The 24896-nt window shown below is 54.2% G+C and overlaps 2 protein-coding genes and 1 long non-coding RNA gene across 4 annotated transcripts in view; 1 reads left to right on the forward strand and 2 right to left on the reverse strand.

Annotated features, from left to right (window-relative positions):
* The window catches only part of LOC145527776 (uncharacterized), a 681763-nt gene that overhangs the window by 96902 nt on the left and 559965 nt on the right, over window positions 1–24896 (forward strand). Inside the window, exons 14-16 of the long non-coding RNA XR_014069857.1 lie at window positions 2340–2451; window positions 9974–10085; window positions 17607–17718. This is a non-coding gene — a long non-coding RNA (uncharacterized LOC145527776). The remainder of the gene's footprint in view (window positions 1–2339; window positions 2452–9973; window positions 10086–17606; window positions 17719–24896) is intronic.
* On the reverse strand, window positions 172–19809 carry LOC145527707 (uncharacterized). 2 transcript variants are annotated; one of them, XM_081545768.1, is made up of 3 exons: window positions 13724–13865; window positions 13012–13324; window positions 172–5120 (listed from the first exon to the last, which is right to left on the reverse strand). In XM_081545768.1, the coding sequence occupies exons 1-3, from the start codon at window positions 13856–13858 to the stop codon at window positions 4498–4500; spliced, it is 1071 nt and encodes a 356-aa protein (XP_081401894.1). In that variant the 5' UTR covers window positions 13859–13865; the 3' UTR covers window positions 172–4497. The 2 variants fall into 2 exon arrangements, with proteins under 2 accessions (XP_081401894.1, XP_081401893.1); XM_081545767.1 differs by lacking the exon at window positions 172–5120 and adding an exon at window positions 12108–12754 and having other exon boundaries at window positions 13724–19809.
* Window positions 19741–24721, reverse strand: LOC145527688 (uncharacterized). Its single transcript, XM_081545744.1, has 3 exons — window positions 21357–24721; window positions 20645–20957; window positions 19741–20387 (listed from the first exon to the last, which is right to left on the reverse strand). The coding sequence occupies exons 1-3, from the start codon at window positions 21765–21767 to the stop codon at window positions 19765–19767; spliced, it is 1347 nt and encodes a 448-aa protein (XP_081401870.1). The 5' UTR covers window positions 21768–24721; the 3' UTR covers window positions 19741–19764.

A 24896-nucleotide genomic window follows, 5' to 3' on the forward strand; every position in this document is an offset into this window, starting at 1 on the left:
AGGTGGTATGAGATCAAAACCAATAGCGTTCTTCAGATGTAGCTGTCTGGTTTTCCCATGGACATTGATTGAAGAGGCTTTCCTGTTCCCATTTGGATATTCTCCCCGTCTGTGTCAGAGATGAGTTGACCATGGATGCTGGGGTTTGTTTCTGGACCCTCAACTTTATTCCATCGATCTGGATCTGTGTGTGTTGTTGTATTCCCAATAGCATACTGTCCTGCTGCTGCTGCTGCTGCGGCTAAGTCACTTCAGTCGTGTCTGACTCTGCATGACCCCATGGCCTGCAGCCTACCAGGCTCCTCCGTCCAGGACATTTTCCAGGCAAGAGTACTGGAGTGGGTCGCCATTGCCTTCTCCGATACTCTCCTGAGGATCCTAGTTTGGTCGTCTAATTTCCTTTCACACAACCTTGGATGTCCGTATCGGGGCTTTTTCGTCGGATTGTATTGACAATGTAGGCTCCTTTCTGTTTCCGTACCCCCTTTGCAATTCTTTGTTCGGTGTGAAAATGCATTGGCATTTTGGGAGGAATAGCATGGAAGCTGTGGATTGCCATGTGGGGCTGTGACATGATTTTCCCAATAGGAATTCTTTCAAGCCCTGAGCACAGCTTCTCTTTCCAGTGATTGGTGTGGGCTTGATCTTCCTCCTTCCATCTCTCGCCGTTTTGTGAGAACAGGTCCATCCTTCCCTTCTGGGGTAGATGGACTCGTGGGTATCACTTCAGTGAATGGCATTGGCAGTGGGGGTGATAATTCCCTTCTCATTGGAAGACTTTGCTGTGAGTATTAGAAATGCAAGTGACTTCTCTTCCCCTTCCTCCCTGTCCATGTCTCAGAGCCACCGGGAAACAGAGGCCTCATCCACGGTCACACAGGCCTGAGGGGGTGCAACTAGACTGTTGTTTCTTCAGGCCCTCAGTGCTGGACATCATCCGGGATACTCTGTGTGTGTCTTCCTCCGTCTGGTGTCCCTTCAGACCTTTCCCTAGTTTTCACAGGCTTGTTGTGTTGGCGTTCTTTGTCTGTTTGGAGACACATCCTTGATAAGCTTTGTGTTTCCACTCATTCGTCTCGCGATGTATGACCTGTCTTTTGCTTTTGTCATGAGGTCTTTCCCACAGTAGATATCTTTGATTTTGCAAAGTCCACTGTATTCTCTGGGTTTTTTTTGTGGACTGCCTTTTAGTTTTGTGTGTGAAGACTCAAAGCACGTGTCCGGTTTCTGCTCATTGTTCTTCTAGATTTGTGACAAGTTTTCATGGAAAGTTTGTCTAGGGATAATTGGAATTGAACTCGGTGTAAGGTGTCAAGTCTCCATCTCCATTCATGTCATCCCCTGCAGTTTCCAATTCCCTGTTCCTGAGTGGTTTTGGAGACCTTGTGGGAAGGTTGGTTGCATTGGAGTTTGCATTTCCACCTTGATTCGATTCACACTGTTCTGCCCTCAGGGACACTGTCAAGGGGGAGTGAGGAGCAGCCTGCACTTCCAGCAGTGACCACACGGTGGGGCGAGTGCTGCTCTCCCCTCTGGGAGCCCCAGGCCACAGGCATCCCAGTGAGGAGCCAGCTCTGTGCTCAGCTGAAAGGAGTTAGTTAGTCTCTCAGGAGCCTCTGAGCCCTTGGCTTTGGATCACCCAGGGTGGGCATTTACTGGGACAGAAAAAATTGCCCTGAATTCCATGGACGGAAGAGCCTGGCTGTGTAGAGTTCGTGAGTTGCCGTGAATCAGACACAACTGAGGACACAAAAATTCAATAGATTAAAACACTTTTTGGGGGTGGGGGGGAGTGAAAGAGGGTGATGTGGGTTTTTTTGTCTTATATAACAGCCAAGGGAAATCTAGTTTAAACCTAAATTCACATAGATGGGAAAGGTATATCTCTCCGTCACCCTATTTAAAAAAAAAAAAAACCTACTAAACTTTTCTGAAAGTTTATTTAGTAGCTTCCTTGAGCAGTTTACTGTGGAGCATTTTTTTTTTTTTTTCTGTGACATTGGCCTCATTAAAAAGTACGGTTTGCCTTTACTGGATAATTTTGTTCATTGGTTTCTTAGGGAACCTTGGTAATATTTGAGTTTCCTGGGGAGTATGGTCACATGACCTGGCCCTGGCCAATCGGTGCGTTCCACCTCCCTGGCCACTGTGATTGGCTCCGGGCTGGGGCAGTGCCCAATCGGGGCCCAGGGCCGGGCCTCCCGTTGGAAGCCAGGGGAAGACGAGCTCTCGTCCTGCTGGGGTAGGGGAAGGGGTGGGGCCGGGGCAGGTCAGGCTCCAGCAGTGGGAGGGGCTTGAGGTCCGCCTGCGGCAGTTGGTGACGTTCCTGCTCCCCTCAGGGCAGAGGCGCCGGCCTGAGAATGAGGGCGCTGCTGAGCCCAGGGGCTGGGATGGCCCGTTGCTGCTGTGGTCCCAGAGCTCCACCCGAGACCTGAGGGAAGCCGTCTGCCCGTGAGTCCTCTCCCACTTGTCTGTCAGCTTGTTTGAAGCATGCTGGGTTTTCTGCCCAGCTGGCTAAGGGGAGTCCCTGGAAATGCAAGGGTGTGGGTTTTGGCAGACTTCAGGGAAGACATGCCAGATGAGCCTGGGAGACTCCAGGTTAATCTGGATTCAGGAGATATCTCTTCGGGCCAGCTAGTAATTGTAGGATAAGCCTAATGAGCCTTCAGAGGATGAAGAGAGTAACGTGCCAAGGTAGCAATCGATGTCCTCATTCGAGAGGATGAAGCTGGTGCTCAGAGAAGGGGGGAACTTGGCCACAGCAAGGAGGTGTGCACCCAGACAGGACCCCCCAGATCCGGCCATTGGAGCTCAGGGAGGCCACTGGTGTGGCTTGTCCCTGTGGCAGGGGCCGAGGCAGGCAGCCCACCCTGATTCCTGCGGGGGCCTGACTTGGGAAGTGCCATCTGGTAGCTTTGAGACTCACCAAACCAAATTGCACTGGAGAGAGGAGGGACACCTTCCTTCATCCACCCCCCACCCCCGCCGGATTCCCACATACCCTGACCCCTTTCTCTTGATTTCGGAGCCATTTCCAGAGTCCCGCTCATATGACCTCATTCGAAGTGCACTGTGGACGAGCTGCCATCTGCAGCTGCTACCACAGCAGCCAAGGGCTTTAGCTCCCGACTACCTCCCTTCCTTTGGAACTTGGGGGCCCTCTACTCCCCACTTGCACACCACAGACCTTTGCTGAGGATTGTGGGGACCCTCACTCAGTTTGCAGCACGTTGTAGCCATCCCTGTCCTCCCTTGAAACTCAGCTTGTGAGCTCCTTTGGAGCAGCGTGGCCCACCTGGCTGCAACGGAAGACACAGCTGACAGTGAAACAACAGCTTAGATCTGAGAGCCGGAAAGCTCTGTCAAAAGGGACCTCCCTCTTCACACCGTAGAGGCTGTAGGAGCCGCCAGGCTTTCGGAACCAGTGCTGGGGCCAAAATGACTCCACAGCTGTTTTCCTTCCTGGGGAGGGTTCTGGCTCGAGCGGGAATGGCTCAAGTCTCCTAAGGTTCTGAAAGCCCACTGTGTGCAGATTCACGGTACACAGAGAGGAAAAGGTGGAGTCCTACCCTGGAGGTGGTCACAGCTCACGGATGAGCCAGGCAGGCAGGCAGGCAGGGCATGAGAACACCTGAGCTGCCTTCATGAGTGAATGGTGTGGGGGCAGAGGAAGAGAAGCCGGTCTGCTCCCTCGTGTGGTGCCCAGGGCAGGTTGTCCCCAGAGGAAACCCTTACGACGGTGAGGACTATCACTGCTGTTTCCCAAGGGGTTCCGTCGGTGCGTGTCTTCCCCGGAGCGGTCAGGCCGTCTCTCAAGTACACTGGCCATGGGCATTGCCTCTCCTTGGAACTTCCCATGTGTTTCTCTTTTTTATGGAACAGTGATTTTCTAGAGTGGTTCTGGGCCACAAGGATGTTGGGTCATTTTCTAGCCTTCTGTCATGAAGAACGCTTTCCTGGGCATGGGGGTGGTTTGTTGTTCCAGCTCCCTTTCTTGGCTTCTTTTGGGAGCTGGTGCAACAAGAGGAGCTCAGCCTCTGCCTTCTGGCTGAGATGTCACCCTTCAAACAGCAATGCCTGCCTGGAGATAATGATGGCAGTTGCCAAAAGGGCTTCGTTTGGCACATGGTATCTTGAAAGGACGTACACCGTCCTTTCAGCTATCAAAGGCTAGTTCAAATGACATAAAAATGAGAACTCTCCAATGGAGTCTTACAGTAGGGGGAGAGTCCGAAAAACACTCCTTCAGTCATTTCACTGAGAGTCATTGATTGGGGACACCAAGAATATAGGAAGGAATGCAGAAAGAAAAGATGAAATTGTGTTCAGGATCGGGGGGAGGGATGAACAGGGCGTGCTTGCCTTGAATCCAGGCTTTGTTGGGGGGTGGGGCATAAAGATCGAACGGGTCTGAAACTACAAAGTGGTGATGGTAACACAGTATCACCAGAGTTACACAACAGTGATCCCAGATTGCAACAATGATGAAAAAGTTTACTAATCCCAACTTAAAAAACAAAAATACAGGAAACTATACAAAAAATAAAACATCACCAGAAAGGTGGAAAGAAACCAAATGCAAAGCAGTTCAGGGGAAAGGAACTCCATGTCCCCTGGGGGCAGACCGAGTTGCCGGCATCCACGGTGAGCAGACAGGGATGGAGGCTGCAGAGCCGACCGCTCCCCTGGACGTGGTGTTTCCGGCAAGGGCTCTGGGTCTCTGTCCAGAGCGGGGGCTCTTTCTCCCTGCAGGGCTGGGTGAGTGATCGTGGGCATCTGGGTGTTGCGCGGGAGCCAGGGCAGGCTCTCCCTGCCGAGGCGGTGACTCCTCCTCTGCCTCGGGTTCTCTTGCCAAAGCCCGAGCAGGTAGAGGTGCACGTGGAGGTGGAGGTTCTCGCTGAGGGGGTGGGACATCAGTGCCTGGGGCTGGGGGTCCTGCAGGCACGGAGATCCGATCTGCCCGGTGTGCTGGCCAGTACCCAGCTGGCCTGGTGTCTCTGCGAGGGCAAGTCTCGCTTCTCCATCTGCCCTCGGTGGATCCCTGGGTCCTGCACCTGGAGCCACCACCTCTTTAGGGACAGGTCTGGGAAGTGGAGCCTGGTTCCAGTTGGAGGCCAGTGCTAGAGTTGGGGGAGAAGCAAAGTTTGCCCACAGGCCAGCCTTGGCATGTGCGTACCCCGGGACAGAAACCTTCCAAGAGGTTCCCAAAGAATACCCAGCGTCAGATGTCTTTTGGGACTGAAGTGTGCAAGATGGGGGGCGGGGGGTGTGAGGCCAGCGCTTGCTGCAGGCCCAGCAGCAGCTTTCGGGGACTCGTCCCTGTGTAGCTCAGCACCCCTCCCCACACACTCCCGTGCACCAGCCCCAGCGTCCTCACCTCTGTGCTCTGGCGTGCTGGGCTCCAGGTCCTCCTGGTGCCTCAGAGGCCGGGGTTCTCTGGACTCTGGGTCGGAGCCGGGTGTGCTGAGCTCCGTGGCAGCCTCAGACTGGGCCGCCGGCTGTATCCTGGGCGGTGTCTCGGCAGCAGGCCTTCCCCACCTCCGCGTCTCCCCCGGTGGGGCTGATGCCTCCGTGGGCACGCTGACCTGGAGCCTGCACTGGGCCTCACGGGCGGGCGGGTGGTGCTCCGACCCCTCCCTCTGGGAGCTGGATGGGGTGTCCCCGTCCTCGGCCTCATCACGTGGGAAGCTCTGCAACGACAGTGACCGTCAGCCAGCCATGCTGGGAGTTTTCCGAGCTGGGCCTGGCCAGTGGAGCCGCTGCTTCTGCCTGCTCGAACTTCTCTTCCCAGAAGGGTCAGAGACGTGTGTCTGCTCAGATCCCCACCCGGGAGGAAAGAGACCCATCTGAGGGTGTGAGGTCAGCCTGGGTGGCCGGCGCTGCCCACACTCTCCCCATCCCGCCCAGCCTGCTCTCCCCTGGGGTGTGGACACAACTTGTCCACAGGCTTCTGACCCCACATCCGCCTGGGCTTCCTTGAGGGGGACACAGCCCGAGAAACCCGCATCCCCACACACAGGCAAAGGACCCGGTGTTTCCGGGTGGCATGGGAGAGGTGGCCTGGCCCGGCCTGGGGCTCCCCGTGTTACCTTTCTGTTTCTCCGGGCAAAGGGCCAGAGGCCTCTCGGGGGTGTCCTGAGCCAACGTCGACAGGGTGCCCACGCACACTGCCTGTGAGCTCTCCTGAGGCCCCGGCCTCTGGGCAGGGGCAAACAGCAGAACATCTTGGCAGCAAGTGATCTGGCTGGGGGCTCCTCTCCGCTCTGGAGGCCTGGATACCCGGATTGCGGGTTCTGTTGGGTTCTGTTGCCGGCAGGTGACATCATTTCCTGGGGTTCGTGCTGAGGTCCCTTCCCCAAAACTTCCCAAGGGAATCTCTGGGTTTCTGACTGCTCGATCACCCCCCTTAGGCCATGTGCAGGCACAGTGACACCCACACGGACCAGCCCACAGCCCTGGGGAGGCCTGGGTTCAGCCAGGGCCTGAGCTCCGAGGACCATGCTGCTCTCAGACCAGGCTCCTTCTTCTCATAAGTGGTGTGGCCCTTGACAACCATATGCCCCTCAGGGTTTCCCCAGTCTCTCCATCTGCAGAGTGGGGGTCATTCTCCCATCTGCTTCCTAGGCCTGTCGGCCTACGAGCAGCTCCATGCCTTTCCACCTGGGGCCGATATCACGTGGAGCTCGTGCGCTGAGACTTCAGAAAGAAAGATTCCATCCAGGGCTGACACAGCACAGAATGGGGCAGAACAAGGCCTGGATGCGCCGTGGTACCCAGGAAAAGGCACTCCCCCTCCTGACTGTTTTGAGACCCCGCATCCAAGTTGGAGGACCGAAAGGAAGACTCGAAGGTCTCCCTCTCTTATAGAAAAGAGTAGCCAACTTTCTGGTCCTCTGTTTCCATTGAGATTCTGTTGAAGTGTCCCAGCTCGGCTTCTGCGGGTGGCTGAGCTTCTACTGGCTCCCTGCGTTCTTGTCTTTTCCTCTCCAAACCTTCCGTCCTTTTCCCCCTTCTGGGGTGGAAGGGCGCTGTCATTGCTTCTACCTTCGAGACAGATTGAGGAAAAGTCTGGACCATCGACTCCTTTCCTCTCTTTGGTTCCGTGTCTCTCTCTGGCTGTGTCCCTCTCTTTTCCTTTCTCAATTCCGTCTGTGTCTTCCTCTTTCTCTCTCGTGTGTGGATGGATGGATGGATGCTAGGGATGCACATGTATATGATTAGATGAGGGTTATGTTTTAGGGATAGGTTAGAGGGAGAGAAAGGCTTTAGGTCAGAGTTGGTCATGGGGGAAGGGTCAAGGGTGGTGGTGGTGTTTCTTGGAATCTGAGTGCTGTGCATTCTTCGTCTCTTTCCATATGAACCCCTTCTCAGATACACCACTTGCAAGGAGTCTCTCGTGTTCCGTTTCCTATCTTTTGCATTTGTGAATGCTTAGCTTCTCTGTTGTGAAGAGGTTCCATTGGATGGAAACCCAGTGGTGTACTTCGTTTACCTCTTTCCCTTACTTGAAGAGACCCATTTCGACCTCCGCCCAGCAAATGGCAAGGAGACTCTGATGTTAAGGAGCCTTTGACCTACGCTTCTTTCTAGCTATCTCATGACATCAGTCTTTAGGGTGAGGTTTTTCCCCGATATTGAGGTGGTATGAGATCAAAACCAATAGCGTTCTTCAGATGTAGCTGTCTGGTTTTCCCATGGACATTGATTGAAGAGGCTTTCCTGTTCCCATTTGGATATTCTCCCCGTCTGTGTCAGAGATGAGTTGACCATGGATGCTGGGGTTTGTTTCTGGACCCTCAACTTTATTCCATCGATCTGGATCTGTGTGTGTTGTTGTATTCCCAATAGCATACTGTCCTGCTGCTGCTGCTGCTGCGGCTAAGTCACTTCAGTCGTGTCTGACTCTGCATGACCCCATGGCCTGCAGCCTACCAGGCTCCTCCGTCCAGGACATTTTCCAGGCAAGAGTACTGGAGTGGGTCGCCATTGCCTTCTCCGATACTCTCCTGAGGATCCTAGTTTGGTCGTCTAATTTCCTTTCACACAACCTTGGATGTCCGTATCGGGGCTTTTTCGTCGGATTGTATTGACAATGTAGGCTCCTTTCTGTTTCCGTACCCCCTTTGCAATTCTTTGTTCGGTGCGAAAATGCATTGGCATTTTGGGAGGAATAGCATGGAAGCTGTGGATTGCCATGTGGGGCTGTGACATGATTTTCCCAATAGGAATTCTTTCAAGCCCTGAGCACAGCTTCTCTTTCCAGTGATTGGTGTGGGCTTGATCTTCCTCCTTCCATCTCTCGCCGTTTTGTGAGAACAGGTCCATCCTTCCCTTCTGGGGTAGATGGACTCGTGGGTATCACTTCAGTGAATGGCATTGGCAGTGGGGGTGATAATTCCCTTCTCATTGGAAGACTTTGCTGTGAGTATTAGAAATGCAAGTGACTTCTCTTCCCCTTCCTCCCTGTCCATGTCTCAGAGCCACCGGGAAACAGAGGCCTCATCCACGGTCACACAGGCCTGAGGGGGTGCAACTAGACTGTTGTTTCTTCAGGCCCTCAGTGCTGGACATCATCCGGGATACTCTGTGTGTGTCTTCCTCCGTCTGGTGTCCCTTCAGACCTTTCCCTAGTTTTCACAGGCTTGTTGTGTTGGCGTTCTTTGTCTGTTTGGAGACACATCCTTGATAAGCTTTGTGTTTCCACTCATTCGTCTCGCGATGTATGACCTGTCTTTTGCTTTTGTCATGAGGTCTTTCCCACAGTAGATATCTTTGATTTTGCAAAGTCCACTGTATTCTCTGGGTTTTTTTTGTGGACTGCCTTTTAGTTTTGTGTGTGAAGACTCAAAGCACGTGTCCGGTTTCTGCTCATTGTTCTTCTAGATTTGTGACAAGTTTTCATGGAAAGTTTGTCTAGGGATAACTGGAAGTGAACTCGGTGTAAGGTGTCAAGTCTCCATCTCCATTCATGTCATCCCCTGCAGTTTCCAATTCCCTGTTCCTGAGTGGTTTTGGAGACCTTGTGGGAAGGTTGGTTGCATTGGAGTTTGCATTTCCACCTTGATTCGATTCACACTGTTCTGCCCTCAGGGACACTGTCAAGGGGGAGTGAGGAGCAGCCTGCACTTCCAGCAGTGACCACACGGTGGGGCGAGTGCTGCTCTCCCCTCTGGGAGCCCCAGGCCACAGGCATCCCAGTGAGGAGCCAGCTCTGTGCTCAGCTGAAAGGAGTTAGTTAGTCTCTCAGGAGCCTCTGAGCCCTTGGCTTTGGATCACCCAGGGTGGGCATTTACTGGGACAGAAAAAATTGCCCTGAATTCCATGGACGGAAGAGCCTGGCTGTGTAGAGTTCGTGAGTTGCCGTGAATCAGACACAACTGAGGACACAAAAATTCAATAGATTAAAACACTTTTTGGGGGTGGGGGGGGGTGAAAGAGGGTGATGTGGGTTTTTTTGTCTTATATAACAGCCAAGGGAAATCTAGTTTAAACCTAAATTCACATAGATGGGAAAGGTATATCTCTCCGTCACCCTATTTAAAAAAAAAAACCTACTAAACTTTTCTGAAAGTTTATTTAGTAGCTTCCTTGAGCAGTTTACTGTGGAGCATTTTTTTTTTTTTTTCTGTGACATTGGCCTCATTAAAAAGTACGGTTTGCCTTTACTGGATAATTTTGTTCATTGGTTTCTTAGGGAACCTTGGTAATATTTGAGTTTCCTGGGGAGTATGGTCACATGACCTGGCCCTGGCCAATCGGTGCGTTCCACCTCCCTGGCCACTGTGATTGGCTCCGGGCTGGGGCAGTGCCCAATCGGGGCCCAGGGCCGGGCCTCCCGTTGGAAGCCAGGGGAAGACGAGCTCTCGTCCTGCTGGGGTAGGGGAAGGGGTGGGGCCGGGGCAGGTCAGGCTCCAGCAGTGGGAGGGGCTTGAGGTCCGCCTGCGGCAGTTGGTGACGTTCCTGCTCCCCTCAGGGCAGAGCCGCCGGCCTGAGAATGAGGGCGCTGCTGAGCCCAGGGGCTGGGATGGCCCGTTGCTGCTGTGGTCCCAGAGCTCCACCCGAGACCTGAGGGAAGCCGTCTGCCCGTGAGTCCTCTCCCACTTGTCTGTCAGCTTGTTTGAAGCATGCTGGGTTTTCTGCCCAGCTGGCTAAGGGGAGTCCCTGGAAATGCAAGGGTGTGGGTTTTGGCAGACTTCAGGGAAGACATGCCAGATGAGCCTGGGAGACTCCAGGTTAATCTGGATTCAGGAGATATCTCTTCGGGCCAGCTAGTAATTGTAGGATAAGCCTAATGAGCCTTCAGAGGATGAAGAGAGTAACGTGCCAAGGTAGCAATCGATGTCCTCATTCGAGAGGATGAAGCTGGTGCTCAGAGAAGGGGGGAACTTGGCCACAGCAAGGAGGTGTGCACCCAGACAGGACCCCCCAGATCCGGCCATTGGAGCTCAGGGAGGCCACTGGTGTGGCTTGTCCCTGTGGCAGGGGCCGAGGCAGGCAGCCCACCCTGATTCCTGCGGGGGCCTGACTTGGGAAGTGCCATCTGGTAGCTTTGAGACTCACCAAACCAAATTGCACTGGAGAGAGGAGGGACGCCTTCCTTCATCCACCCCCCACCCCCGCCGGATTCCCACATACCCTGACCCCTTTCTCTTGATTTCGGAGCCATTTCCAGAGTCCCGCTCATATGACCTCATTTGAAGTGCACTGTGGACGAGCTGCCATCTGCAGCTGCTACCGCAGCAGCCAAGGGCTTTAGCTCCCGACTACCTCCCTTCCTTTGGAACTTGGGGGCCCTCTACTCCCCACTTGCACACCACAGACCTTTGCTGAGGATTGTGGGGACCCTCACTCAGTTTGCAGCACGTTGTAGCCATCCCTGTCCTCCCTTGAAACTCAGCTTGTGAGCTCCTTTGGAGCAGCGTGGCCCACCTGGCTGCAACGGAAGACACAGCTGACAGTGAAACAACAGCTTAGATCTGAGAGCCGGAAAGCTCTGTCAAAAGGGACCTCCCTCTTCACACCGTAGAGGCTGTAGGAGCCGCCAGGCTTTCGGAACCAGTGCTGGGGCCAAAATGACTCCACAGCTGTTTTCCTTCCTGGGGAGGGTTCTGGCTCGAGCGGGAATGGCTCAAGTCTCCTAAGGTTCTGAAAGCCCACTGTGTGCAGATTCACGGTACACAGAGAGGAAAAGGTGGAGTCCTACCCTGGAGGTGGTCACAGCTCACGGATGAGCCAGGCAGGCAGGCAGGCAGGGCATGAGAACACCTGAGCTGCCTTCATGAGTGAATGGTGTGGGGGCAGAGGAAGAGAAGCCGGTCTGCTCCCTCGTGTGGTGCCCAGGGCAGGTTGTCCCCAGAGGAAACCCTTACGACGGTGAGGACTATCACTGCTGTTTCCCAAGGGGTTCCGTCGGTGCGTGTCTTCCCCGGAGCGGTCAGGGCGTCTCTCAAGTACACTGGCCATGGGCATTGCCTCTCCTTGGAACTTCCCATGTGTTTCTCTTTTTTATGGAACAGTGATTTTCTAGAGTGGTTCTGGGCCACAAGGATGTTGGGTCATTTTCTAGCCTTCTGTCATGAAGAACGCTTTCCTGGGCATGGGGGTGGTTTGTTGTTCCAGCTCCCTTTCTTGGCTTCTTTTGGGAGCTGGTGCAACAAGAGGAGCTCAGCCTCTGCCTTCTGGCTGAGATGTCACCCTTCAAACAGCAATGCCTGCCTGGAGATAATGATGGCAGTTGCCAAAAGGGCTTCGTTTGGCACATGGTATCTTGAAAGGACGTACACCGTCCTTTCAGCTATCAAAGGCTAGTTCAAATGACATAAAAATGAGAACTCTCCAATGGAGTCTTACAGTAGGTGGAGAGTCCGAAAAACACTCCTTCAGTCATTTCACTGAGAGTCATTGATTGGGGACACCAAGAATATAGGAAGGAATGCAGAAAGAAAAGATGAAATTGTGTTCAGGATCGGGGGGAGGGATGAACAGGGCGTGCTTGCCTTGAATCCAGGCTTTGTTGGGGGGTGGGGCATAAAGATCGAACGGGTCTGAAACTACAAAGTGGTGATGGTAACACAGTATCACCAGAGTTACACAACAGTGATCCCAGATTGCAACAATGATGAAAAAGTTTACTAATCCCAACTTAACCAACAAAAATACAGGAAACCATACAAAAAATAAAACATTACCAGAAAGGTGGAAACAAACCAAATGCAAAGCAGTTCAGGGGAAAGGAACTCCATGTCCCCTGGGGGCAGACCGAGTTGCCGGCATCCACGGTGAGCAGACAGGGATGGAGGCTGCAGAGCCGACCGCTCCCCTGGACGTGGTGTTTCCGGCAAGGGCTCTGGGTCTCTGTCCAGAGCGGGGGCTCTTTCTCCCTGCAGGGCTGGGTGAGTGATCGTGGGCATCTGGGTGTTGCGCGGGAGCCAGGGCAGGCTCTCCCTGCCGAGGCGGTGACTCCTCCTCTGCCTCGGGTTCTCTTGCCAAAGCCCGAGCAGGTAGAGGTGCACGTGGAGGTGGAGGTTCTCGCTGAGGGGGTGGGACATCAGTGCCTGGGGCTGGGGGTCCTGCAGGCACGGAGATCCGATCTGCCCGGTGTGCTGGCCAGTACCCAGCTGGCCTGGTGTCTCTGCGAGGGCAAGTCTCGCTTCTCCATCTGCCCTCGGTGGATCCCTGGGTCCTGCACCTGGAGCCACCACCTCTTTAGGGACAGGTCTGGGAAGTGGAGCCTGGTTCCAGTTGGAGGCCAGTGCTAGAGTTGGGGGAGAAGCAAAGTTTGCCCACAGGCCAGCCTTGGCATGTGCGTACCCCGGGACAGAAACCTTCCAAGAGGTTCCCAAAGAATACCCAGCGTCAGATGTCTTTTGGGACTGAAGTGTGCAAGATGGGGGGCGGGGGGTGTGAGGCCAGCGCTTGCTGCAGGCCCAGCAGCAGCTTTCGGGGACTCGTCCCTGTGTAGCTCAGCACCCCTCCCCACACACTCCCGTGCACCAGCCCCAGCGTCCTCACCTCTGTGCTCTGGCGTGCTGGGCTCCAGGTCCTCCTGGTGCCTCAGAGGCCGGGGTTCTCTGGACTCTGGGTCGGAGCCGGGTGTGCTGAGCTCCGTGGCAGCCTCAGACTGGGCCGCCGGCTGTATCCTGGGCGGTGTCTCGGCAGCAGGCCTTCCCCACCTCCGCGTCTCCCCCGGTGGGGCTGATGCCTCCGTGGGCACGCTGACCTGGAGCCTGCACTGGGCCTCACGGGCGGGCGGGTGGTGCTCCGACCCCTCCCTCTGGGAGCTGGATGGGGTGTCCCCGTCCTCGGCCTCATCACGTGGGAAGCTCTGCAACGACAGTGACCGTCAGCCAGCCATGCTGGGAGTTTTCCGAGCTGGGCCTGGCCAGTGGAGCCGCTGCTTCTGCCTGCTCGAACTTCTCTTCCCAGAAGGGTCAGAGACGTGTGTCTGCTCAGATCCCCACCCGGGAGGAAAGAGACCCATCTGAGGGTGTGAGGTCAGCCTGGGTGGCCGGCGCTGCCCACACTCTCCCCATCCCGCCCAGCCTGCTCTCCCCTGGGGTGTGGACACAACTTGTCCACAGGCTTCTGACCCCACATCCGCCTGGGCTTCCTTGAGGGGGACACAGCCCGAGAAACCCGCATCCCCACACACAGGCAAAGGACCCGGTGTTTCCGGGTGGCATGGGAGAGGTGGCCTGGCCCGGCCTGGGGCTCCCCGTGTTACCTTTCTGTTTCTCCGGGCAAAGGGCCAGAGGCCTCTCGGGGGTGTCCTGAGCCAACGTCGACAGGGTGCCCACGCACACTGCCTGTGAGCTCTCCTGAGGCCCCGGCCTCTGGGCAGGGTCAAACAGCAGAACATCTTGGCAGCAAGTGATCTGGCTGGGGGCTCCTCTCCGCTCTGGAGGCCTGGATACCCGGATTGCGGGTTCTGTTGGGTTCTGTTGCCGGCAGGTGACATCATTTCCTGGGGTTCGTGCTGAGGTCCCTTCCCCAAAACTTCCCAAGGGAATCTCTGGGTTTCTGACTGCTCGATCACCCCCCTTAGGCCATGTGCAGGCACAGTGACACCCACACGGCCCAGCCCACAGCCCTGGGGAGGCCTGGGTTCAGCCAGGGCCTGAGCTCCGAGGACCATGCTGCTCTCAGACCAGGCTCCTTCTTCTCATAAGTGGTGTGGCCCTTGACAACCATATGCCCCTCAGGGTTTCCCCAGTCTCTCCATCTGCAGAGTGGGGGTCATTCTCCCATCTGCTTCCTAGGCCTGTCGGCCTACGAGCAGCTCCATGCCTTTCCACCTGGGGCCGATATCACGTGGAGCTCGTGCGCTGAGACTTCAGAAAGAAAGATTCCATCCAGGGCTGACACAGCACAGAATGGGGCAGAACGAGGCCTGGATGCGCCGTGGTACCCAGGAAAAGGCACTCCCCCTCCTGACTGTTTTGAGACCCCGCATCCAAGTTGGAGGACCGAAAGGAAGACTCGAAGGTCTCCCTCTCTTATAGAAAAGAGTAGCCAACTTTCTGGTCCTCTGTTTCCATTGAGATTCTGTTGAAGTGTCCCAGCTCGGCTTCTGCGGGTGGCTGAGCTTCTACTGGCTCCCTGCGTTCTTGTCTTTTCCTCTCCAAACCTTCCGTCCTTTTCCCCCTTCTGGGGTGGAAGGGCGCTGTCATTGCTTCTACCTTCGAGACAGATTGAGGAAAAGTCTGGACCATCGACTCCTTTCCTCTCTTTGGTTCCGTGTCTCTCTCTGGCTGTGTCCCTCTCTTTTCCTTTCTCAATTCCGTCTGTGTCTTCCTCTTTCTCTCTCGTGTGTGGATGGATGGATGGATGCTAGGGATGCACATGTATATGATTAGATGAGGGTTATGTTTTAGGGATAGGTTAGAGGGAGAGAAAGGCTTTAGGTCAGAGTTGGTCATGGGGGAAGGGTCAAGGGTGGTGGTGGTGTTTCTTGGAATCTGAGTGCTGTGCATTCTTCGTCTCTTTCCATATGAACCCCTTCTCAGATACACCACTTGCAAGGAGTCTCTCGTGTTCCGTTTCCTATCTTTTGCATTTGTGAATGCTTAGCTTCTCTGTTGTGAAGAGGTTCCATTGGATGGAAACCCAGTGGTGTACTTCGTTTACCTCTTTCCCTTACTTGAAGAGACCCATTTCGACCTCCGCCCAGCAAATGGCAAGGAGACTCTGATGTTAAGGAGCCTTTGACCTACGCTTCTTTCTAGCTATCTCATGACATCAGTCTTTAGGGTGAGGTTTTTCCCCGATATTGAGGTGGTATGAGATCAAAACCAATAGCGTTCTTCAGATGTAGCTGTCTGGTTTTCCCATGGACATTGATTGAAGAGGCTTTCCTGTTCCCATTTGGATATTCTCCCCGTCTGTGTCAGAGATGAGTTGACCATGGATGCTGGGGTTTGTTTCTGGACCCTCAACTTTATTCCATCGATCTGGATCTGTGTGTGTTGTTGTATTCCCAATAGCATACTGTCCTGCTGCTGCTGCTGCTGCGGCTAAGTCACTTCAGTCGTGTCTGACTCTGCATGACCCCATGGCCTGCAGCCTACCAGGCTCCTCCGTCCAGGACATTTTCCAGGCAAGAGTACTGGAGTGGGTCGCCATTGCCTTCTCCGATACTCTCCTGAGGATCCTAGTTTGGTCGTCTAATTTCCTTTCACACAACCTTGGATGTCCGTATCGGGGCTTTTTCGTCGGATTGTATTGACAATGTAGGCTCCTTTCTGTTTCCGTACCCCCTTTGCAATTCTTTGTTCGGTGTGAAAATGCATTGGCATTTTGGGAGGAATAGCATGGAAGCTGTGGATTGCCATGTGGGGCTGTGACATGATTTTCCCAATAGGAATTCTTTCAAGCCCTGAGCACAGCTTCTCTTTCCAGTGATTGGTGTGGGCTTGATCTTCCTCCTTCCATCTCTCGCCGTTTTGTGAGAACAGGTCCATCCTTCCCTTCTGGGGTAGATGGACTCGTGGGTATCACTTCAGTGAATGGCATTGGCAGTGGGGGTGATAATTCCCTTCTCATTGGAAGACTTTGCTGTGAGTATTAGAAATGCAAGTGACTTCTCTTCCCCTTCCTCCCTGTCCATGTCTCAGAGCCACCGGGAAACAGAGGCCTCATCCACGGTCACACAGGCCTGAGGGGGTGCAACTAGACTGTTGTTTCTTCAGGCCCTCAGTGCTGGACATCATCCGGGATACTCTGTGTGTGTCTTCCTCCGTCTGGTGTCCCTTCAGACCTTTCCCTAGTTTTCACAGGCTTGTTGTGTTGGCGTTCTTTGTCTGTTTGGAGACACATCCTTGATAAGCTTTGTGTTTCCACTCATTCGTCTCGCGATGTATGACCTGTCTTTTGCTTTTGTCATGAGGTCTTTCCCACAGTAGATATCTTTGATTTTGCAAAGTCCACTGTATTCTCTGGGTTTTTTTTGTGGACTGCCTTTTAGTTTTGTGTGTGAAGACTCAAAGCACGTGTCCGGTTTCTGCTCATTGTTCTTCTAGATTTGTGACAAGTTTTCATGGAAAGTTTGTCTAGGGATAACTGGAAGTGAACTCGGTGTAAGGTGTCAAGTCTCCATCTCCATTCATGTCATCCCCTGCAGTTTCCAATTCCCTGTTCCTGAGTGGTTTTGGAGACCTTGTGGGAAGGTTGGTTGCATTGGAGTTTGCATTTCCACCTTGATTCGATTCACACTGTTCTGCCCTCAGGGACACTGTCAAGGGGGAGTGAGGAGCAGCCTGCACTTCCAGCAGTGACCACACGGTGGGGCGAGTGCTGCTCTCCCCTCTGGGAGCCCCAGGCCACAGGCATCCCAGTGAGGAGCCAGCTCTGTGCTCAGCTGAAAGGAGTTAGTTAGTCTCTCAGGAGCCTCTGAGCCCTTGCCTTTGGATCACCCAGGGTGGGCATTTACTGGGACAGAAAAAATTGCCCTGAATTCCATGGACGGAAGAGCCTGGCTGTGTAGAGTTCGTGAGTTGCCGTGAATCAGACACAACTGAGGACACAAAAATTCAATAGATTAAAACACTTTTTGGGGGTGGGGGGGAGTGAAAGAGGGTGATGTGGGTTTTTTTGTCTTATATAACAGCCAAGGGAAATCTAGTTTAAACCTAAATTCACATAGATGGGAAAGGTATATCTCTCCGTCACCCTATTTAAAAAAAAAAAACCTACTAAACTTTTCTGAAAGTTTATTTAGTAGCTTCCTTGAGCAGTTTACTGTGGAGCATTTTTTTTTTTTTCTGTGACATTGGCCTCATTAAAAAGTACGGTTTGCCTTTACTGGATAATTTTGTTCATTGGTTTCTTAGGGAAACTTGGTAATATTTGAGTTTCCTGGGGAGTATGGTCACATGACCTGGCCCTGGCCAATCGGTGCGTTCCACCTCCCTGGCCACTGTGATTGGCTCCGGGCTGGGGCAGTGCCCAATCGGGGCCCAGGGCCGGGCCTCCCGTTGGAAGCCAGGGGAAGACGAGCTCTCGTCCTGCTGGGGTAGGGGAAGGGGTGGGGCCGGGGCAGGTCAGGCTCCAGCAGTGGGAGGGGCTTGAGGTCCGCCTGCGGCAGTTGGTGACGTTCCTGCTCCCCTCAGGGCAGAGCCGCCGGCCTGAGAATGAGGGCGCTGCTGAGCCCAGGGGCTGGGATGGCCCGTTGCTGCTGTGGTCCCAGAGCTTCACCCGAGACCTGAGGGAAGCCGTCTGCCCGTGAGTCCTCTCCCACTTGTCTGTCAGCTTGTTTGAAGCATGCTGGGTTTTCTGCCCAGCTGGCTAAGGGGAGTCCCTGGAAATGCAAGGGTGTGGGTTTTGGCAGACTTCAGGGAAGACATGCCAGATGAGCCTGGGAGACTCCAGGTTAATCTGGATTCAGGAGATATCTCTTCGGGCCAGCTAGTAATTGTAGGATAAGCCTAATGAGCCTTCAGAGGATGAAGAGAGTAACGTGCCAAGGTAGCAATCGATGTCCTCATTCGAGAGGATGAAGCTGGTGCTCAGAGAAGGGGGGAACTTGGCCACAGCAAGGAGGTGTGCACCCAGACAGGACCCCCCAGATCCGGCCATTGGAGCTCAGGGAGGCCACTGGTGTGGCTTGTCCCTGTGGCAGGGGCCGAGGCAGGCAGCCCACCCTGAGTCCTGCGGGGGCCTGACTTGGGAAGTGCCATCTGGTAGCTTTGAGACTCACCAAACCAAATTGCACTGGAGAGAGGAGGGACACCTTCCTTCATCCACCCCCCACCCCCGCCGGATTCCCACATACCCTGACCCCTTTCTCTTGATTTCGGAGCCATTTCCAGAGTCCCGCTCATATGACCTCATTCGAAGTGCACTGTGGACGAGCTGCCATCTGCAGCTGCTACCACAGCAGCCAAGGGCTTTAGCTCCCGACTACCTCCCTTCCTTTGGAACTTGGGGGCCCTCTACTCCCCACTTGCACACCACAGACCTTTGCTGAGGATTGTGGGGACCCTCACTCAGTTTGCAGCACGTTGTAGCCATCCCTGTCCTCCCTTGAAACTCAGCTTGTGAGCTCCTTTGGAGCAGCGTGGCCCACCTGGCTGCAACGGAAGACACAGCTGACAGTGAAACAACAGCTTAGATCTGAGAGCCGGAAAGCTCTGTCAAAAGGGACCTCCCTCTTCACACCGTAGAGGCTGTAGGAGCCGCCAGGCTTTCGGAACCAGTGCTGGGGCCAAAATGACTCCACAGCTGTTTTCCTTCCTGGGGAGGGTTCTGGCTCGAGCGGGAATGGCTCAAGTCTCCTAAGGTTCTGAAAGCCCACTGTGTGCAGATTCACGGTACACAGAGAGGAAAAGGTGGAGTCCTACCCTGGAGGTGGTCACAGCTCACGGATGAGCCAGGCAGGCAGGCAGGCAGGGCATGAGAACACCTGAGCTGCCTTCATGAGTGAATGGTGTGGGGGCAGAGGAAGAGAAGCCGGTCTGCTCCCTCGTGTGGTGCCCAGGGCAGGTTGTCCCCAGAGGAAACCCTTACGACGGTGAGGACTATCACTGCTGTTTCCCAAGGGGTTCCGTCGGTGCGTGTCTTCCCCGGAGCGGTCAGGCCGTCTCTCAAGTACACTGGCCATGGGCATTGCCTCTCCTTGGAACTTCCCATGTGTTTCTCTTTTTTATGGAACAGTGATTTTCTAGAGTGGTTCTGGGCCACAAGGATGTTGGGTCATTTTCTAGCCTTCTGTCATGAAGAACGCTTTCCTGGGCATGGGGGTGGTTTGTTGTTCCAGCTCCCTTTCTTGGCTTCTTTTGGGAGCTGGTGCAACAAGAGGAGCTCAGCCTCTGCCTTCTGGCTGAGATGTCACCCTTCAAACAGCAATGCCTGCCTGGAGATAATGATGGCAGTTGCCAAAAGGGCTTCGTTTGGCACATGGTATCTTGAAAGGACGTACACCATCCTTTCAGCTATCAAAGGCTAGTTCAAATGACATAAAAATGAGAACTCTCCAATGGAGTCTTACAGTAGGTGGAGAGTCCGAAAAACACTCCTTCAGTCATTTCACTGAGAGTCATTGATTGGGGACACCAAGAATATAGGAAGGAATGCAGAAAGAAAAGATGAAATTGTGTTCAGGATCGGGGGGAGGGATGAACAGGGCGTGCTTGCCTTGAATCCAGGCTTTGTTGGGGGGTGCGGCATAAAGATCGAACGGGTCTGAAACTACAAAGTGGTGATGGTAACACAGTATCACCAGAGTTACACAACAGTGATCCCAGATTGCAACAATGATGAAAAAGTTTACTAATCCCAACTTAAAAAACAAAAATACAGGAAACCATACAAAAAATAAAACATCACCAGAAAGGTGGAAAGAAACCAAATGCAAAGCAGTTCAGGGGAAAGGAACTCCATGTCCCCTGGGGGCAGACCGAGTTGCCGGCATCCACGGTGAGCAGACAGGGATGGAGGCTGCAGAGCCGACCGCTCCCCTGGACGTGGTGTTTCCGGCAAGGGCTCTGGGTCTCTGTCCAGAGCGGGGGCTCTTTCTCCCTGCAGGGCTGGGTGAGTGATCGTGGGCATCTGGGTGTTGCGCGGGAGCCAGGGCAGGCTCTCCCTGCCGAGGCGGTGACTCCTCCTCTGCCTCGGGTTCTCTTGCCAAAGCCCGAGCAGGTAGAGGTGCACGTGGAGGTGGAGGTTCTCGCTGAGGGGGTGGGACATCAGTGCCTGGGGCTGGGGGTCCTGCAGGCACGGAGATCCGATCTGCCCGGTGTGCTGGCCAGTACCCAGCTGGCCTGGTGTCTCTGCGAGGGCAAGTCTCGCTTCTCCATCTGCCCTCGGTGGATCCCTGGGTCCTGCACCTGGAGCCACCACCTCTTTAGGGACAGGTCTGGGAAGTGGAGCCTGGTTCCAGTTGGAGGCCAGTGCTAGAGTTGGGGGAGAAGCAAAGTTTGCCCACAGGCCAGCCTTGGCATGTGCGTACCCCGGGACAGAAACCTTCCAAGAGGTTCCCAAAGAATACCCAGCGTCAGATGTCTTTTGGGACTGAAGTGTGCAAGATGGGGGGCGGGGGGTGTGAGGCCAGCGCTTGCTGCAGGCCCAGCAGCAGCTTTCGGGGACTCGTCCCTGTGTAGCTCAGCACCCCTCCCCACACACTCCCGTGCACCAGCCCCAGCGTCCTCACCTCTGTGCTCTGGCGTGCTGGGCTCCAGGTCCTCCTGGTGCCTCAGAGGCCGGGGTTCTCTGGACTCTGGGTCGGAGCCGGGTGTGCTGAGCTCCGTGGCAGCCTCAGACTGGGCCGCCGGCTGTATCCTGGGCGGTGTCTCGGCAGCAGGCCTTCCCCACCTCCGCGTCTCCCCCGGTGGGGCTGATGCCTCCGTGGGCACGCTGACCTGGAGCCTGCACTGGGCCTCACGGGCGGGCGGGTGGTGCTCCGACCCCTCCCTCTGGGAGCTGGATGGGGTGTCCCCGTCCTCGGCCTCATCACGTGGGAAGCTCTGCAACGACAGTGACCGTCAGCCAGCCATGCTGGGAGTTTTCCGAGCTGGGCCTGGCCAGTGGAGCCGCTGCTTCTGCCTGCTCGAACTTCTCTTCCCAGAAGGGTCAGAGACGTGTGTCTGCTCAGATCCCCACCCGGGAGGAAAGAGACCCATCTGAGGGTGTGAGGTCAGCCTGGGTGGCCGGCGCTGCCCACACTCTCCCCATCCCGCCCAGCCTGCTCTCCCCTGGGGTGTGGACACAACTTGTCCACAGGCTTCTGACCCCACATCCGCCTGGGCTTCCTTGAGGGGGACACAGCCCGAGAAACCCGCATCCCCACACACAGGCAAAGGACCCGGTGTTTCCGGGTGGCATGGGAGAGGTGGCCTGGCCCGGCCTGGGGCTCCCCGTGTTACCTTTCTGTTTCTCCGGGCAAAGGGCCAGAGGCCTCTCGGGGGTGTCCTGAGCCAACGTCGACAGGGTGCCCACGCACACTGCCTGTGAGCTCTCCTGAGGCCCCGGCCTCTGGGCAGGGGCAAACAGCAGAACATCTTGGCAGCAAGTGATCTGGCTGGGGGCTCCTCTCCGCTCTGGAGGCCTGGATACCCGGATTGCGGGTTCTGTTGGGTTCTGTTGCCGGCAGGTGACATCATTTCCTGGGGTTCGTGCTGAGGTCCCTTCCCCAAAACTTCCCAAGGGAATCTCTGGGTTTCTGACTGCTCGATCACCCCCCTTAGGCCATGTGCAGGCACAGTGACACCCACACGGCCCAGCCCACAGCCCTGGGGAGGCCTGGGTTCAGCCAGGGCCTGAGCTCCGAGGACCATGCTGCTCTCAGACCAGGCTCCTTCTTCTCATAAGTGGTGTGGCCCTTGACAACCATATGCCCCTCAGGGTTTCCCCAGTCTCTCCATCTGCAGAGTGGGGGTCATTCTCCCATCTGCTTCCTAGGCCTGTCGGCCTACGAGCAGCTCCATGCCTTTCCACCTGGGGCCGATATCACGTGGAGCTCGTGCGCTGAGACTTCAGAAAGAAAGATTCCATCCAGGGCTGACACAGCACAGAATGGGGCAGAACGAGGCCTGGATGCGCCGTGGTACCCAGGAAAAGGCACTCCCCCTCCTGACTGTTTTGAGACCCCGCATCCAAGTTGGAGGACCGAAAGGAAGACTCGAAGGTCTCCCTCTCTTATAGAAAAGAGTAGCCAACTTTCTGGTCCTCTGTTTCCATTGAGATTCTGTTGAAGTGTCCCAGCTCGGCTTCTGCGGGTGGCTGAGCTTCTACTGGCTCCCTGCGTTCTTGTCTTTTCCTCTCCAAACCTTCCGTCCTTTTCCCCCTTCTGGGGTGGAAGGGCGCTGTCATTGCTTCTACCTTCGAGACAGATTGAGGAAAAGTCTGGACCATCGACTCCTTTCCTCTCTTTGGTTCCGTGTCTCTCTCTGGCTGTGTCCCTCTCTTTTCCTTTCTCAATTCCGTCTGTGTCTTCCTCTTTCTCTCTCGTGTGTGGATGGATGGATGGATGCTAGGGATGCACATGTATATGATTAGATGAGGGTTATGTTTTAGGGATAGGTTAGAGGGAGAGAAAGGCTTTAGGTCAGAGTTGGTCATGGGGGAAGGGTCAAGGGTGGTGGTGGTGTTTCTTGGAATCTGAGTGCTGTGCATTCTTCGTCTCTTTCCATATGAACCCCTTCTCAGATACACCACTTGCAAGGAGTCTCTCGTGTTCCGTTTCCTATCTTTTGCATTTGTGAATGCTTAGCTTCTCTGTTGTGAAGAGGTTCCATTGGATGGAAACCCAGTGGTGTACTTCGTTTACCTCTTTCCCTTACTTGAAGAGACCCATTTCGACCTCCGCCCAGCAAATGGCAAGGAGACTCTGATGTTAAGGAGCCTTTGACCTACGCTTCTTTCTAGCTATCTCATGACATCAGTCTTTAGGGTGAGGTTTTTCCCCGATATTGAGGTGGTATGAGATCAAAACCAATAGCGTTCTTCAGATGTAGCTGTCTGGTTTTCCCATGGACATTGATTGAAGAGGCTTTCCTGTTCCCATTTGGATATTCTCCCCGTCTGTGTCAGAGATGAGTTGACCATGGATGCTGGGGTTTGTTTCTGGACCCTCAACTTTATTCCATCGATCTGGATCTGTGTGTGTTGTTGTATTCCCAATAGCATACTGTCCTGCTGCTGCTGCTGCTGCGGCTAAGTCACTTCAGTCGTGTCTGACTCTGCATGACCCCATGGCCTGCAGCCTACCAGGCTCCTCCGTCCAGGACATTTTCCAGGCAAGAGTACTGGAGTGGGTCGCCATTGCCTTCTCCGATACTCTCCTGAGGATCCTAGTTTGGTCGTCTAATTTCCTTTCACACAACCTTGGATGTCCGTATCGGGGCTTTTTCGTCGGATTGTATTGACAATGTAGGCTCCTTTCTGTTTCCGTACCCCCTTTGCAATTCTTTGTTCGGTGCGAAAATGCATTGGCATTTTGGGAGGAATAGCATGGAAGCTGTGGATTGCCATGTGGGGCTGTGACATGATTTTCCCAATAGGAATTCTTTCAAGCCCTGAGCACAGCTTCTCTTTCCAGTGATTGGTGTGGGCTTGATCTTCCTCCTTCCATCTCTCGCCGTTTTGTGAGAACAGGTCCATCCTTCCCTTCTGGGGTAGATGGACTCGTGGGTATCACTTCAGTGAATGGCATTGGCAGTGGGGGTGATAATTCCCTTCTCATTGGAAGACTTTGCTGTGAGTATTAGAAATGCAAGTGACTTCTCTTCCCCTTCCTCCCTGTCCATGTCTCAGAGCCACCGGGAAACAGAGGCCTCATCCACGGTCACACAGGCCTGAGGGGGTGCAACTAGACTGTTGTTTCTTCAGGCCCTCAGTGCTGGACATCATCCGGGATACTCTGTGTGTGTCTTCCTCCGTCTGGTGTCCCTTCAGACCTTTCCCTAGTTTTCACAGGCTTGTTGTGTTGGCGTTCTTTGTCTGTTTGGAGACACATCCTTGATAAGCTTTGTGTTTCCACTCATTCGTCTCGCGATGTATGACCTGTCTTTTGCTTTTGTCATGAGGTCTTTCCCACAGTAGATATCTTTGATTTTGCAAAGTCCACTGTATTCTCTGGGTTTTTTTTGTGGACTGCCTTTTAGTTTTGTGTGTGAAGACTCAAAGCACGTGTCCGGTTTCTGCTCATTGTTCTTCTAGATTTGTGACAAGTTTTCATGGAAAGTTTGTCTAGGGATAACTGGAAGTGAACTCGGTGTAAGGTGTCAAGTCTCCATCTCCATTCATGTCATCCCCTGCAGTTTCCAATTCCCTGTTCCTGAGTGGTTTTGGAGACCTTGTGGGAAGGTTGGTTGCATTGGAGTTTGCATTTCCACCTTGATTCGATTCACACTGTTCTGCCCTCAGGGACACTGTCAAGGGGGAGTGAGGAGCAGCCTGCACTTCCAGCAGTGACCACACGGTGGGGCGAGTGCTGCTCTCCCCTCTGGGAGCCCCAGGCCACAGGCATCCCAGTGAGGAGCCAGCTCTGTGCTCAGCTGAAAGGAGTTAGTTAGTCTCTCAGGAGCCTCTGAGCCCTTGGCTTTGGATCACCCAGGGTGGGCATTTACTGGGACAGAAAAAATTGCCCTGAATTCCATGGACGGAAGAGCCTGGCTGTGTAGAGTTCGTGAGTTGCCGTGAATCAGACACAACTGAGGACACAAAAATTCAATAGATTAAAACACTTTTTGGGGGTGGGGGGGGGTGAAAGAGGGTGATGTGGGTTTTTTTGTCTTATATAACAGCCAAGGGAAATCTAGTTTAAACCTAAATTCACATAGATGGGAAAGGTATATCTCTCCGTCACCCTATTTAAAAAAAAAAACCTACTAAACTTTTCTGAAAGTTTATTTAGTAGCTTCCTTGAGCAGTTTACTGTGGAGCATTTTTTTTTTTTTTTCTGT

This window comes from Giraffa tippelskirchi, chromosome 11, assembly GCF_054371585.1.
Source record: "Giraffa tippelskirchi isolate mGirTip1 chromosome 11, T2T-mGirTip1v1.2.pri, whole genome shotgun sequence".
Classification (NCBI taxonomy): domain Eukaryota; kingdom Metazoa; phylum Chordata; class Mammalia; order Artiodactyla; family Giraffidae; genus Giraffa; species Giraffa tippelskirchi.

Excerpts from the sequence above, each read along its gene's own strand:
- LOC145527707 (XM_081545767.1), bottom strand. The coding sequence starts at position 14,134 with ATGGTCCTCGGAGCTCAGGCCCTGGCTGAACCCAGGCCTCCCCAGGGC. Across the intron at positions 13,325-13,723 it reads TTGCCCGGAGAAACAGAAAG|AGCTTCCCACGTGATGAGGC; the intron begins GTAACACGGGGA and ends CTGTCGTTGCAG. Across the intron at positions 12,755-13,011 it reads CAGCACGCCAGAGCACAGAG|CACTGGCCTCCAACTGGAAC; the intron begins GTGAGGACGCTG and ends CCCCAACTCTAG.
- LOC145527688 (XM_081545744.1), bottom strand. The coding sequence starts at position 21,767 with ATGGTCCTCGGAGCTCAGGCCCTGGCTGAACCCAGGCCTCCCCAGGGC. Across the intron at positions 20,958-21,356 it reads TTGCCCGGAGAAACAGAAAG|AGCTTCCCACGTGATGAGGC; the intron begins GTAACACGGGGA and ends CTGTCGTTGCAG. Across the intron at positions 20,388-20,644 it reads CAGCACGCCAGAGCACAGAG|CACTGGCCTCCAACTGGAAC; the intron begins GTGAGGACGCTG and ends CCCCAACTCTAG.